The sequence below is a fragment of the Siniperca chuatsi genome, linkage group LG6 (genome assembly GCF_020085105.1).
Source record: "Siniperca chuatsi isolate FFG_IHB_CAS linkage group LG6, ASM2008510v1, whole genome shotgun sequence".
NCBI lineage: Eukaryota > Metazoa > Chordata > Actinopteri > Centrarchiformes > Sinipercidae > Siniperca > Siniperca chuatsi.
Genome location: NC_058047.1, coordinates 10,132,081 through 10,148,649, shown reverse-complemented (window position 1 = coordinate 10,148,649; position 16,569 = coordinate 10,132,081). Strand labels below are relative to the sequence as shown.

The 16,569-nt window shown below is 40.9% G+C and overlaps 1 protein-coding gene across 1 annotated transcript in view; it reads left to right on the top strand.

Annotated features, from left to right (window-relative positions):
* nek7 (NIMA-related kinase 7) overlaps nucleotides 1-16,569 on the top strand; it is a 60,285-nt gene that overhangs the window by 40,580 nt on the left and 3,136 nt on the right. The window contains exons 8-9 of the mRNA XM_044198378.1: nucleotides 5,728-5,822; nucleotides 14,369-14,482. Coding sequence (XP_044054313.1) covers nucleotides 5,728-5,822; nucleotides 14,369-14,482 — 209 coding nt within the window. The remainder of the gene's footprint in view (nucleotides 1-5,727; nucleotides 5,823-14,368; nucleotides 14,483-16,569) is intronic.

Here is a 16,569-nt window from a genome sequence, read left to right as displayed (position 1 = left end):
TTACCACAATAATTAAAACTTGTCCATTTGGCTTAGTTTAAGACTTAACACAAAAAATAAATTTGAGACTGTACAAACTGACTAACAACAAAATGGTACCACATGTTTAAATGCTTTCTTTAACGCATAAGGTGTTTAATGACTATGGGCCTTGTAATGTAAATCTTTAGGATAAGCCCATAACTTTAAGAAGAGAATGAAACAACATTTGAGTGATTATTGATTTTCACAGGAGAATAGACATAGACATTTGTACCACTTCAAGCTTTGCCCTGTTAGTAAAAACCTGTAGCTTGTCTCACTTTACAGGAGACATGGGGTTTAACACCAATACACAGAGACTCACATACACACATTTACCTTAGTTCAAGGATGTCCTAGTGTTTAAACCATAACCGTACCTATTAACAATTTGTTAGCAGCCTATTCCTTCCAGCCCTCATCACTGTGCCCTATTGTTAAAGTCTTTCCATGCTCTCAATGCTGCATAGTCAAGAAAGAGACAAGGCATGATTGATATATTGTTATGAACTGAAAGTGTTAGAAATTAATCCATAAAAACACTAAAACCTTTCTAGAAATCATCAAATCTATGGTATCAGAAATTAATGTTTTCTGATGATCAGATGTGGGAGTGATTTACTGTTCAAGACATTACATTAAGACATTGTTCAAGGCACAATTTTAAACCACCAACATGTTTTGAGAAATGAGGACAGGACTGAAGATTGTCCTTAACAGCATCAGTGAAAATGCCACTATACAAGCAGAATTTTCTATATTTATGTGTTCTCTTCAATCACTGACGACTGTTTAAATCTAACAAAAACATGTTTCCGGACAGTATAATTATCAACAAAGTGGTTAGTATTTTGTGTGAGTAGTGTTGAAATGAATCCCTTGATTTCACTGTGATCTAAATAAGCAGTTCAATGTCCAGTATTAAACAGTAAAATGTGGCACAGATCATTGTAGTAGAGATGGTTACACTGGGTTCAACTTGGCCTATTGAGGTACGTGAAGGTGCTATCCAACATCCCCCTCTGCAATTTCAGCTGCTTCATGAAGGAAAATGTAGAAAAATTAATTCCATAGACAAATATAAATGCTGTCATTCGCACTGTCTCACTTCCCTATGTCAAACTGTTATTACCACAAACAGCATGCTATTCTCAGCCCCTGTACAGCAGTAGCCCAGCTTTTGAGAAAGTGTGAATCACATGATCAAATCAACAGAAGCCCTATCAACTAAGCAGTGCCAGCAGAGCCGGGTAAAAGCGTCTGTGATTGCTCATTAAATGTTGAGTCCACAGCACCCTCTTTAGGCTGACAGAGGATAGGCAGCCCCACAAGCAGAGGGGTCAACTGAATACTCTAATTATTTTCTGAAGTAATCAGATCAGAATTGTACTGTAGAAGCAGATGATGCCCCTAGGTTAGCATGACCTGTTGACACAAGGGACTCAGAGTGTGTCATCCTTCCACCCTCTGTCCCTTGCTTTCCCATTGACATATATTGTGGTTTGTTTCAAATAGCAGATCTCCTCTCTGTGTTTCTTCATCACCTATCCTTCTCTCCTGCTGCTGTTTCTCTATCTTACTTGTCCGCACTTCTCCTTCCCTCTGTCCTTCCCTCTGGTGCTTTGACTTTTAGTCAGAGAGAAAAATGAAAGTTGGGGGGAGAGAGACAGAGAGAGAGAGAGAGACAGACAGACGGGGAGAGAGAGAGAGACAGAGAGAGAGGGAGGGAGAGAGAGAGAGAGACATGTCAGAAAAAGAAAGGAGCATAAGAAATAGAAGAACGGGTGACAAAGAAACAGAAAAAGAAAGGTAGAATATGCTGGGTGCGAGAGAAGAGAATGTGACAGAAAAAAGAGGATAAAAAAGAGAGAAAAAAGTTAGAGTGAGAAAGAGGAAAGAATATGACAATGTGACAGAAAAAAGGAAAGCAAGAGTGAGAAAGAGGGATGGAAAGAAAGAATGTGAGGAAGAGGTGTGTGTGTGTGTGCGTGTGTGTGTGTGCGTGTGTGTGTGTGCGCGTGTGTGTGTGTGCGCGTGTGTGTGTGCGCGTGTGTATGTGTGTGTGTGCGTGTGTGTGTGTGCGTGTGTGTGTGTGTGTGTGCGCGCAATCGCGTGCCAGTGTGGGTCTGTAATGAGCCCAGCCACCCAGCTGAACAGTAGAGCAGGGTGGTGGAGATGAGATGGAGGTCCAGGCGTGCAGCCTGTCAGCTCCCAGGCTTTCAACTCAGCCGCTCAGCAGCCTGCAGTCACACACACAGTTTTTTTTGGGTTTTTTTTGTCTCTTACACACTCTCTAACACACTGAGAGGCACACAGACACTTTGTCTCCTATACAGTTGAATGTATGCACAGGACAGATGTGCATATCCCTATGGGCTTGAATGCATGCACACACATTCAGAGGCAGATAATCATGCACATTCACATAGATTTGCACCATACATGCACACCAACAGACATACACTCAGTGACACATATGCATCCACACTGGGACATGAGACTGACAAGAATACGCACAAGCATGCGAAAGACACCCACTACACACTTTCCGCTTTTCAGTGCTGGGGATGGGTACTTAGGGTTATGGCAAGAGTTGGATTAAAGAGATAAAGAACAAAAGAACGGTAGTAACAGGAAAGCTGATGCAATCATTAGAGATATGAGAAACTAGCCAATTGGCAGTTATAAGTAGTGTAATATACCTGCAATTAACACCTGAGGTGTTAACAATGAGTACTGGGGGAAAGGGAGGAAAAAGGAAGAAGAGAGGATTAGGGAGAGCAAGATGGAAGAAGAATGACTTTGGGAAGGCTGAAATAATTATGACATTTCAACATGTATATAAAGACTTAGTTATCTTATAAAGGCAAGCAAGCAAGTCGTGAAACAGAGAGGGATAGGCAGAGAGCCAAATGGGGGATGAGGACTCAGCAGGACATATAAAAAAACAAGAAACAAATTATGGCAATATATGGGAATCCAGAGAACGACTAAGAGATTAAGTCCAATATGGTTGTGCTGCTGCCTACAACTGTATGTCTTATTTGTTAAAACACGATACAGCAGAGGTTTGCAGACTCCTGCCCTGGGTCTGAATGAGAAATTCAGTCATATCCTTTGAGATTCTAGCAGAATCTTGCTTGCTGTTCAAAGTACAGAAATTTAAAACTGGTAATAGAGAGATTATAGAAGGCTTACACCATTAATGGGAACTCTCTATGAAATACTTTCCAGTGTTTAAATGGTCCTGTAAAAGCTTTTGGTTTTAATTGTTGATAAAGAAATTGCAGCAAGTCTGTGCAATCAAATCAATAGATGTATTTAAAAGAACACCAATTGTGGTTCATTTAACAATACATTCAGAAGTGGGTTAGAAGTGTGGGGTTCTTTATAATGGATGGAATCTCGCCTCCTATACAACAGCAGTTACCCTGTTTTGCAGAGAATACATTGTTGTCATAGCCATTCACAATAATAGAAATCAATCCCAACAGGACTTTCAATTTATTTGCATGAATAAGTAATGTGCCCCTAATTTAGCATGCTGAAGGAGTCTGAGCCCATCTATGCTGCCTTTTTTTAATGCAACTATTAGCATAAGAGAGGCTGATTCTTTTTAATCAACTAATAATGAATGTTAGGGGAGCTTGTTCAGACCGCACCATGAGACCTCACAGCTCACAGGCACGCATGCACGTGCACACACACACACACGCACACACACACACAAACCACAGTACCAACCTGATGACCAATTAAAGCAGCAATCCCCAGTCCCCTGTTTATTCTTCCTCTTGCTCTCTATTGCTTCTTCTCTGTCTGTGCAGATGCTGATTCTTTTTGGAATGACAGGTAACACTTCATTATTGAAAACCGCACATTTAAGATAAAAGCGTGTTTTCTCAACCCAATTAGATCTGCACCAAAATTAAAAGTGCTAGCTTTCATTTCAGTTCCCATAGACTTCAAATATAATAGCTCCCTCTGTAATAGTTTTATTAATTGCAATTACATTAGTTGAGTTTCCTCCGACCTGTTAATGTGCAGAATGACTCTGGAGAGCTTGAGTGTGTGTGCACATGAGTACGGGGTGAGTGTGCAGTTATGGCTTTTTCCTACCATTCTTCTGGCAAGCTGACTTTTCTCCTGAGTTCTTTCCACTTGAGAGCTGTTCTCACCTACCCAGTTCACTTCAACTGTTTGTGCCTATTGTAAACTACCAGTTACCCTCTATAAAACTCCTCATTGCTCTATCTACCTGTTTCCCAGTGCACATTTTGTGTAGGCTAGAGCCAAGACTGTTTGGGTTATTTAAAAAAACCTTTCCCTTTTAGAAATTCTTCAAGATTTTCTTTCTGTAAATAAAAAAAAATAAAATTACATTGAATTCAACTTTTACTTTTGTCCAAGTACAAATGACGTACAACAACTTTTTTTTGGCGTAGTACTGGACACCACAGGCTTAGAGGGAGCATTGAGCACACTGCATTTCAAACAAGTAGAAAATAGTTTTAAGTGATAAACAGTGAAAAATTAAACAAATAAAATTATGCAATACTAGATAATCTAGCATTGCATATTGTAATCAGACTTTGAATTCAGTTAATGTCAATTAAACAGTTGTAAAATAAGGAACTTAAGTAATATAAGTCAAATATTTCATTTTAACAAATCAGTTTTCAGGTTAATAATACGTATGGATCCCAAGGAGAATGCAAGAGGATGTTGATTATTTTGACATGTAAAGCACACGCTCTATAGTGTATATGGCCTACACACATTGTCATGTGCAGTGATGCTACTGATGGATGTTGCACATTAACTCAGCAGAGCCTGTTTAGCTGTCATCTTCACATTACAGTAAGCCACCATTCACATGTTTGCTTGAGAGCATGTGGAATGAGCAGAGTCTGAGAGCTGCTCAGCACAGGTTAGAGGGCTGGTAAAATTTCCATCCTTTAATCAAATGTGATTTAATATAAAACCTATGCTGGCTGTGCTTGATAGACTTCTACACGGGACATCACAGTAAACAGAAAGCAAATGAAAAAAGCAGCCACGCAGATTCAGCTAAGCTCTCCAAAGCTTCCTGCAGTGTATTATGGATGTGATGTTGAGCAGTGGTTCCTCTTTGTGTCCAGTTGGGTGAAGGTCTCATTCTCTGGAGCTCTGCCAGTCGCCATAGCAGTTTGGGATTCTTGAGTTTCCAAACCAGAACCAGAAACGGGCCAACTTTTAAGGCTCCACCGCTACTCCCTGGGCGTATTCTCTGACTACTGTTTCAGATCATTACAGAGCCCCAGTAATCAAAACTGATTTATGTATATTTTGTGTGTGAGTATGTCTGCTGTACATATGTATGCAACTTTGTGGTACTTGTACAATTGCATGCACTGTATGGGTGTGCATGATGAGATCTAACCTTATTAAATATCATCTTACTTGAGCTTATTTAGAATTAAATCTTTTTTTTTTTAACTCTTGCTGAATGTGTCACAGTTCGAGATTACGCCTCCATTCCTCACCTGCTTTCCTGTACTTTGTGAGCTGTGTGTGACGTTGATGAACTGGGGGAAGCATGGGTTTGCAATGCAAAATGTTAAAGCTCACTCTCTTTGTCCTGTTCTCCTTTTCTACCTCTGTCTATCTCTTTCTGTCCTTTTCCTCTCCTCTCCCTCCCTCGCCCTCTCTCCCTCTGTGTTCCAGTGGGTACTCCTTACTACATGTCACCAGAGAGGATACATGAAAACGGATACAACTTCAAATCTGACATCTGGTCGCTAGGATGCCTGCTCTACGAGGTAAGCTATGGGAATATGTGCAAACACTGTCACCTTGCAGTCGACTGTAGGAGTGACGTGAGAACACATTGGCTTAGACACACATATAAACAAACAAACCATCCTCAATTCCACATATATTAGAGTACTGTGAGAAAATGTATACAAATACATACACCACCTGCACTTTACTACATGGTAATACTGTATTTACATTCACCTTCACTGCAGTCAAGTCATAATGTGCAAAACAAAAAATGCACACACTTTTATAGTAATAATATATTCAAATTGTATGTTACGTTTCTTTACCTGTAATCCCTCCTGTTCCTTACTTCTCTACCTGTGGCCTGGCTGACATGAGGCCTTAAGACTCTTTGAGTTAAAGTTCTTTATCCTGGGAACCTGCTAAACGTTGAAAAGCTGGGGAGTGAAGGGAACTGACATGGCCATGTGTTTTAGATAAGGCCGCCCAGTGACACTGACTAGTTTGATTAGTCAGGAACAAAACACCACAGGGCTCTGCTGTAGACCACACTGAGTGGAAACAAGCCCGTGAGGAGGGAACAAGGAGGAAAGAGTGAGGAGCAGGACAATGATAGACATGGATGATAGCAGTCAATCTGATGTTTCACCTTGCCAACCTTCACATGCACTGAATACACACACACACACACATTTTCAGAGACACACTGTCGGCCAAGGAAACACCCACATTTTTCCTCCCCTCCACTCTTCTAACTCCCCTGAGTTGCTGTTTCACTTGGGCTGCATTTCAACGCACCAGTGACTACACCTTCTCTACAGCGCCTCAGGCATAGAGGTGGAGAACGCGCGAGGAAGAAGTTTTAGCTCAGCCTGCAGGTCATGGTTGCTCAGAGACCACAGTCCTTCATGCTAATTAGTTCCCCACAATGCACTGCGGCAATGCACGGCTGTGGTTGGCTGAAAGCGGTGGGTTCTGTAGGTCACATTCTGTTTTTGTACTTTTTATAAGTGTAGTGTATGTTTGTGTTTTACATGGAGGATGCTACTTTTCCTGTTAATAAAAACCAGATTGCTCTAGTTTATATTACTTCTGTAACATAGTTTCTGCAGTTATCATAATTGTGTAACCCCACCATTTTTGCAGGCATTTTTGCCTTTATCTGACAGCAACAGTTGTGATACAGACTGGTCTGACATAAAACAGAACCCACCAGACACCCTGGACACTATTTTCAGACTTTTGTACAATCTCTACATGCTTGAACATATGCTTGAGTTGAATATTTTAAAAAGTCCCTGAAAACAATCATCAAACATTTTATTTAATTGTACTTGAAGATTCTGTCCATGGTGTAACCTGACTGGGGAGCTAGAAAGCAAATGTGAAAAAATAGAGGGAGACTTGTTGCTCCCTCAGGAGTTCAGGAGGCAGGGAATAAAGATTTAAGGTGAAAAAGTTTAGGAATCTATACAGGAACATTATAGGAAGCTAGAGAAGGCAGTAGATGTCCTCAGAGAGAATGAAAAGAAAGAGGAGATAGAAGGTTAGAGGGAGAGCAGAGGGGAAGAAGTGGAAGGGGAAAATAACAAGTAGCGAGAGCAGATTATAGATTGCTGGAGAGAAGAGAACGATGGGGGGAGTTTATTCAGAGAGAAAGTACTGTAGGTACAAGAGCAGAGACAGAACTCCAGCCATCAGGTCAAGGTGAGCCATGCAAGAAGCCTGTGGAGATAAAGATTTTACAACCTTATTGTTACCAGAGCAGTGCTCCTCACGCCATGCATATTCTCTTTGAAAAGCAGACCCTTGCTTTCCACTCTTCTTGGCAAGAGGGCTCCACAGTGCATTCAGTGTCAGGAAACTTGCCTCTTTCTTTCTGAAACTCTCTCCTCCATTCCTCTTTACTCTATTCTCCTCCCCTCTCTGTTCCCCTCCGTATGCCTCCCTTTTCCTCACTTAACCTTCAGGCATAAGGAATTCACATAGAAATCCACGCCTGATCCCTTTGGTACTCATTGATTTCACTCTGAATGTACAGTAGGCGCTGAGGTGTGTGTGTGCGTATCCCAGGGAGTTTGGTTGCTTGTGTGTGAAACGGCTCCATTTGAGAGAGCCTGCCTTTTTTCGTTCTTGTGCCTGGGGGTTGGGTTAGGGTCCGAAGGGTCCATCCATCAATACCTGGTCATTGTATCTTCGTCTATCTTTGTCTTCCATTCTGTTTGATCCCTTTGTCCTCGTGTCCAACCTCATTACATCACATAACCCTGCCCTGTGCCCCTCACCCAAACCCCCTACGCCGTGGTAAACAGGGATGCTGCAGTCGCCAGGGTTGTCTCCCAGGGTGACCAGGAAAGTAAGGAGAGGGTTTTGTCACACGCCAGTCGATGAGATTACAGTCTCCTAACGCTCTCTCCTCCTGCTCTGTCAAAACTACCTCATATTTACATTAGTAACTCTCACCCTCTCTCTCAGTGTGTTCTGTTTAAAAGAGATGCATTTTAGGCACACTGTAGGTGTCCAGCTTGTACAAATGTTTTGTGGTTGCTGTGTTTTGTATAAATGTTAGCAGAGGGGGAGAATATCTTGAAAAGCTTTACTGGAATGTGTCTCCTTCCTGTAGGAGCTCAGCCATCCATACCTCTGACTGTGCCCATGTCTCATGCCTCCTGCCTTATTCCTCTCCCTCCCCTCTTGTTTTGCTGTTGGTTTTATGAGGCCCAAAAATGCTGGGTTCTCAGCAGCTGGCGTTTGCATGTGATGAGTTGGCCCTGTGGCTATAGCTCTCTATATGTTTTTGAAAACGGGAGTGGAGTTTTTGCAAACAAAGCCTGCTGCTTGTGGATAGCCTTGGTGTCATTTTATCTGATTCATACAGTATGTGTAGTTTTTGATGTGTTAACATACAGACACTGGTAGGAAGTACATGTATCAGGCTGTGCCAAATCTAGCAAATTATCCATCCCATTTGTGTACAATATGTTAGGTCTTTTTTTACTCTTCCTCTATACATTAGTTAATCCATAACCTGTGTTATTCATGCATTCCTTGCTGCCCTATGCAAACTCTGCCTTCAGCTTAAAACATTAATAACATTTGGGAACAGAACCTTCAGTTCAGTACTTTTATGAGGCCACTGCACGTCCATGTTTTGAAAGTCTAGAGTTGCTAGGCTATTTAAAGTAGCTTGTCAGTAGTTTGGGAAATACACTTATTTGCTTTCTTGCTGAGAGTTAGATGGGAAGATAGAGACCACGCTCACGTCTGTCCATTAAATATGAAGCCACAAAATCCCTATAAAACCACAGTTTGTCGTTTTTACACTTAAGTTTTTGTTCAGATTAAACAAACAAGATATGACGTGTTAATTAGTGAGCATTAGAGATGCTAGTAGGTTGTTTTGGTTAACTTTGGACAGAACCAGGTTAGCAGTTTCCCCGTTTCCAGTTTTTGTACTAAGCTAACTGTCTACTAGCTGTGGCTTCATATTTAATGGACAGACATGAGAGTGGTATTGAGCTTCTCCTCTAACTCTCAGCAAGAAAGCAAATAAGTGTTAATAATATTCAAAAATACTGAACTATTCCTTTTAAATTTCACAATTCAGCTAACACATGAGACCACATCCTTTATCAGTTTTCCTCAAAAGTTCAACCCACTGGAACAATCTGACACTTTTAATTCATCCGTCCACTTCTTCCTTCCTTCTTCCTCTTAGTGTGTTGAAGTAGAGCAGTGATGGCTCCACTGGGTGTAGGTATATTTCTAATGACTGTCCCTACACTGAGACTTATTGCCTTGATTAATATATCATCATAAAGCCACATGAAGGACCAATGAGCACATAAAAAAGTCATGCTTTCCTCACTTGTACTCTGTGTGTGTGTTCGTTCGTTTGTTCATTTGCGTGTGCAACCGAGAGATAATATATACAGAATGTGCATCTATTTTGCATGTGTGTGTTAACATTTAGAAGTTTATTTTGATGTAGCGTGCGCCTATAATTGTATGTGTGTTTATAAATGAGTAAGTGGGAACTTGTGAGAAGCCCTTCGGTCCCGGGCTGTAAGGGCTTCAGGGATAAAGAGGGGTGGAGGGAGAAGACGGGAGCCTCTTGCAGCTCCTTTTTAATTGGTGTACAGGGAGAGAAGCTGGAGAGAGAGTGCGGGATCAGTGTTAATTAAGCTGGAAGGCCCCATCCAGACCTTATACATGGACAGGGATGCTGGCTTTACATGCCTGGGCTGGGGAGAGCACAACCTGGCCAGCTGAAGAAGAGCCGAGGAACAAAGGAGGGAGGGTGTGTGTATGAGTGTGTGCGCGACTGTGTGTTTGCGAGGGTGTGCGTGTGTTCTGCCACCAGCAGCTCACACCCCTTAGACAGACAGCAGGCATGCGTGTGCATTGTATGTCTTTCGAATATCAATGAACCATACGCACACACACGCACACACACAGTCTCATACTCACACACCAGGGTCTCAGAGGTCAGAGAGTGAGTCAATCATCTAACCCATTGCGACAACACAGTCTGAAAAAAAGGTGTGTGTGTGTGTGTGTGTGTGTGTGTGTGTGTGTGTGCTGTGCTGAGAGCAGGGGGCCGGCAGCTGTCAGGGGCTAGGAGCAGCAGGCACTAATGAAGCAGATGAATAGTGCAAAAACTCCCAAATACAAACAGGACAGTTGACATTTTTCATCTGTCAAAAGCAGAAGATGCATGAAAATACGATGGGGTCTTGTTTAACCCTTTGCCTCCTGGTGTCTATAGCTGGCTGATTTTCTTCTTTTTCTCTGTCTGTTTCTGTCTCACTCTGTTTTTTTCTCTCACTTACTGAGAAATGTATCGTTTTAAGAAGTACTATCTAGCCCTTACACACAAACCCACAGATGTTCGCACTACCTATTATACAGCACTAAAAGATGTACATATATTTGTTATAAAGCAATTAAGAGTGTTTTCCCACATGGTCCTTTCCAAGTCATTGAAGTAAACTCTTACTGCAAGCAGTCAGCATTTTTTTATTCATACATGGGCACTCCAAACTCAATACCCTTTTGAAAGAAAGCCAGCTGAGTCCGCTTGGCACTGCCCTCTAGTTTTTCACATTTTGAGAGTTCTCAGTTTGTTTGTTGGAAAGTGATTAGTTTCTGAAATAAAAGTGCAAGATGTCCGTTAACCTTTTCTGGTAAATGTCTCATGATAAAATGAAAAGTTTTCTGACCTCACTGGATTGATGATGTATTTATAGGACGCAGTGAATGGCAGATTAGCTGGTGATTTAATTGCTGGAGGTTTAGACTATCAGAAAAGTTCAAATTCTGATTGTTGTGTTAATATTGTTGCAAATATTGTTGTCTTCAATTTATGAAGGCCAATCATGAACTCTAACACTTAGTTTTTAAAGAATCTCACCGCTCAGGCTTCCTATGTCATCATCTGTGTTAATATCTTTTAAAATGACATATTGTACAGAAAGTGTCAGTCTTGACGTGCTTTTTAATCTTAGAAACAGAACCAGTGGGAAAAGTCCTGTAGTTTATTATGTTATCTGTGACATGCTGGTAGTATATTGCAATTGTGGATTAATTTTAAATTGGTGAATTTTCCCATAATACAAATATTAGCTATACCTAGTTTGGTTTAGTGTATAGCATAATGGCAGCAGCCCATGCAAACTTATATAGTACTTTTCTGCTATCATGTTATCATTGACGTTATATATTTTATATATTTATGAGCGGAGGGGGGTTGTTAGAGTTGTGCATAAATGCAGCTAAATCACATCTTTTATTTTTTCCACAAAAATATTTTTTTACTTAAAAACCCTATTAACTAAGGAGTAAGCATTCTTACATAACAAAACTATTTTTCAGTAGTTTGGGAAAATTGTATGTATTTGGTAGCACTCAGATATATGAGGGTCTATACCTTGACTGCTTTGCCTGAAGTTGACTCTGAAACACTGTTGCAGTGTCCCTCTGGAAATGCCATCTGTGTTTATTCTGAGTTTACATTTTAAAGTATGAACCATTGCTGTATGTACATTTGTCCGTGCGTCTTTGTCTGTTTTTGTCTCTTAATCACTGCAGAATCAAATCTAAAATCTTAGGTTACAGATATCAGGCTTTGTTCCTAATGGAAGTGTATCATTGCTGACACACACAGGAATACAGATTTCCTCACACATCTCATCACTGTCAACCGCCTGCTGTGCCAGTCTCCCACCTAGTATTCATTGTTGGTGCAGAGGGAGAGAGGTGTCCAAGGAGAGATAGAGAGGGAGATCCTCTTTACTCTTTGTTGTTGTGAGGATATACTGTATAATGTGAGCGTATGATTAACAGCGCGGATGAATGCGTGATGATAAATTATGTCCAGAGGAGAGATGGCCCACTGAGATTCTGCTGCCGTCATCTTGACTTCCCTCTGGAAGCTGTGACAGAGACTCTGTCAAAATCTGCCCGACAGGGAACAGGAACTTTTCTGTCTATGCACCATCAATGTTTGACACATTTTTGAGTGAATACTGAAATGAAGAAGCCACGTATAAGTTGCTGATGTGCTCGGCACTTTTTGGGCAATGTCAAAGGGTTACATTTGTAACTACATGCAACAAAGTTAGGCAATTTTCACTTAGCAAGATCTTTTTAGCAATAGTTGTTGTGACTTCCCAGGTAAGCTAATGAAGAGACCAAATGACAAATAACGATTTTTATTTTGTATTGTGCAAGCTGTAGCCTTAAATGATCCAATGAGTTTGTTTCTGTAATTCCAAGGTAGACAACCATTTACGAAGGAATGCTAAGAAATCACCTGGTGGTGTTCTTGATTACTGTAAAAATGTTCATATTCTCCATGGCACAGGATAGCCTGTCCCCATTGTAACTAAAAGACATCTTCTGTTATTCTGCCTCAATATCCTTTATGAACCTATTTACACATTAATATTTTGTCTCTGTTGTGCCTGATATTGTTGAAGGTGGCATTCACACTAACCTGTTGTATTCTGTATGGAACGATTCCATTTGGATTAATATGTAGACACATTGTTCTCCTTGTTCTTTCACACTGCCAATTAACAATTCTGTCAAGCACATACTGTACATTCTCCGACAGTAATGTAGGGACACCTGAAGGAGGGGGGAATCGCGAAGAAAATTTAATCTGCGCACTGTGATAAACTTGCGATGTTGCTTTCTTTATCTTGTCCTTTTATTGCAATGTGTGACCCTTGTTCCAATTCATCACCATTTGTCTGCTATCAATTACCACGTCCAACATTCATCAAGATCACATTCAAGTTGGAAATGCCCCACAGCCTGTGAGAAAAAAAGAAATAGAAACATGAGCAAAGACTGTCCATTAATGCCGTTTCTAGAAGAGATGGAGTATCCTCTGGACCAATGGGTCCAGAGGATACTCCAGAAGTCATTGAGATGCACAGCAACATTTCAAGGTGCTCAGAAATGCCCTCTACCCTAAAACAGGTAAAGGGCATGAAATTGGAATATGGATTTCATATACAGTATACGTATTTGCCTGTACAGCCTTTTACATAAGAGAAGGCCTTTTTCTACCCAGCCTTTGATACCATGTTAGTTATACACTTACTGCAACTACCTCTTCCTATGTAACATTCCTATGTAAATAAATGAAAACCAAGTCAACAAGCTCCAACATCTCTGAGCAGCTCATCATCTTAAACACTGACAGCTATTCCAACCATGTTTATTTAGGCTTTAGGGTTTATTTATTTATATTTGGTCCAACACATAAGCTTGACCTAGTATTTATTTTGAAAGCCCAGAATCAGAAAAAAGTAAGAATACAATGTGCTTGTTATGCAAGTCTGCTGCAGGCTTCACCTAGTGCATGCACAAGTGAGTCAGTCACTAAGCCTGGCAAAAATGGCATGCTATATTTTCTATTCTTAGAACAGGAGGGATTCTTCACCTATTTCCACTCAGCAAAAGTCTCCTTATCCTTTCCACTCTTCCTTACCATTCCCATCTGCCTCCCCTCTGCTTGCTTGCATTTGTTTTCCAGAGGATATAGTTTTCTCGCTGCTCCAGCAAACTGAAAAATTCTCTCCTCTCACATGCCTGCACCCCTCTTCTGACATTCTCCTCTTCCTTTCTCAACTCTATATTTCCTCATTCTCATCACTGAGTGTTCGAAGCAGTGCAGCAGAAAGGGCCAGAAAACTAGAGGAAAACACATAATTATATTTTTGTTTTGGTTCACTTGAATTTTAGACCACAGCTGATTCCACTACAAAAAAAAAGGGGGGGGGGGGTGTACTGATTTGATATGTACACAAAACATATCGACTTGTTGTCTTGCTTTATTTTTCTCTCACACCCAAGCACTCCCTGCTTTAATTAAAAAGTCATATACCTCGATAGCAGTAAACGGTGCAGGTTCTACATTTAACATACTGTACAGTGTTCTGTTCTGTGTAGCACCTGTTGAAATTTTGACTGGGTGTTTCAAGGTTTGCTCTCTCACACTTTCCTCTTGTCTTCTTCCCCTTTCTCTCTACATTTCCTTTCCCTGTTTCCTCATATCTTTATATTTCAGATGGCAGCCCTGCAGAGTCCATTCTATGGGGATAAGATGAACCTTTACTCCCTTTGTAAGAAGATAGAACAGTGTGACTACCCTCCTCTTCCCTCAGATCACTACTCAGAGGAGGTAAGCACTGTATCACTTGCCTTTTACTGCTATGGTAAGTAGGTATGGACCTGCTCAGTGTTTTAAAAGGACTCATGAAAGTCTCGAGTCCTGAACTCCTTTAAAAGAAATTTAAGAAAATTCTTTATCTGTTAAGTGAACTACTGTTTTAAGCAGTGGTGGCTGGTTTCTCTTTCGCAGTGCCAGCTTGCTGATTTTTACTTGTGTTGACTATTAAAGTTCATTTTTTTATATGTAAGTGAAATCCACCCAACTGTCTGAGCTACAGTACAGTATGATTTTACTCTTTTGATCAAAAGACCGGCTATGTTTTTAACCCTCTGAAAATTAAATGCACATATCAAAAGCATCTGGCCATGCTACAAAGTGGGGTGAAAGTAAATGAGCTAGAGTGTCATGTTTCCCTAACTAAATGTTAAATCATCTGCTGTAATTCTGCATAGACTTACCCATGCACAAAAATGTAATCTAGTATGGTTGTGGTTAAAGATCGCCTTATTCCTGATTGCCGATGACGTGTGTATGAATGCGCTTGGCTTTGTGTTTGCATGCCTTCTTTGTGTGGGTGGCATTTTTTCTCTAACATTTCTATCTTATTCCTCTTAAATATATTAAGTCACAAGTGTGTACATGCATGCAAAAACTCACATTGACTCATTCGTACACACGCACATACACTGCAGGTATTAGATCCATTCAGCAATGACACTTTGCTTTGTTATATGCGCACTAAAGCTTTGTATGTTGTTGCATTTTCTTGGTAGTTAACAATTACTACAAAGTTTCCCTGCAAAGCAGACAGTCTTATTGCTTGATAGTTAAAAGGAAAGAGACGTCTGCTCATGTGTGATCTATTTAATTCAGTCTGTATACGATATATATACATTATCGATTAATATATCCAATACTTTCTGATTAATTGATAAGTTGTGTAGTGTATGAAATGTCAGAAAATAGGGAAAAATGCCCAGTTTCTAGTTCAAGTTTTTAGAGCCTGTGGTGATGTCTTCAAATGTTTTCTCTAATTAACAGCCCAAAACCCAAAGATATTCAGTTTAAAATTATATGAATCTGAGAAAAACGGCACAACCTCACATTTATGAGCCTGAAACCTTTATCTCCATGTCTTCCACTCTACTTTCAGTGTATCTGCATACATAAGTCCACATTGGCTAATTTTAAGTGGCTATCCTTATTCATGTCTCTCTAGTCAAATAGTAAACCCTGAGAAAGAGCTTTTATTATACTGTGGTATTTACTTAATTAGGTTGATAAAGGCCAATTGAGAGGTGTCTCATGCCTCTGTAGTGTCTGTGTGTGTTTTTATATGAGCAATTGTGCAAGTGTATATTTTGTTACAAGAGATTCCTCTCCCCACACGCACACACACACACCATGCTGAGCTTCTGCGTTGCCCCACATGTCACCCCATCCAGGAGAAAGGGAGACAAAGCGAAAGAGAGAGGGAATGATAGAGCGAGAGACAGGGCGATGGAGAGATGGAGATGAGGGGGGTGCCTGCAGCGCCTGTCTGGATGTAAACAATGCTCCTGAAGGATCGGCAGCAAACTGTCAGCTGCTCATCTTTGTTGTGTCATTTAACCATCTCCGTCTATGCTTCCCCCCCACGCCTCCCTTCACTAGCTCCTACTCCCCCTTCCCTCCACCTGACACTCCCCCCCTACTCCCCCATCCTACTCGCCATGCAAAGAAGCGCATGAATATTTTACATATCTGTGCAACCCCCCCCCCATCTCCATTCTGTGGGACTAATTCTCAGACTGTCTGAATTTGCATCTTTCTCTCTCACTCAAGCACACACACACTTATATATAAACACAGCGGCTGACGAGAACTCGTCCAAGCTGGTGCCACGCAACAGCGGCCAGGAAGTCGGGAGATGGTTACCATAGCGACCCTGCGTAGATGTTTTTTTTTTCTTTCCTCTCCATCTTTTATTCTCTTCCTTTTTTTTTTTTTTTTTTTTTAATGATGGCAGTGGCTGTTCCGCCTGCGAGCCTGTCTATCTATCTGCTCCAATCAGCCGCTTCGCTCGGCTTCAAGTGTAAGTGCTGTCTCCGGATGGC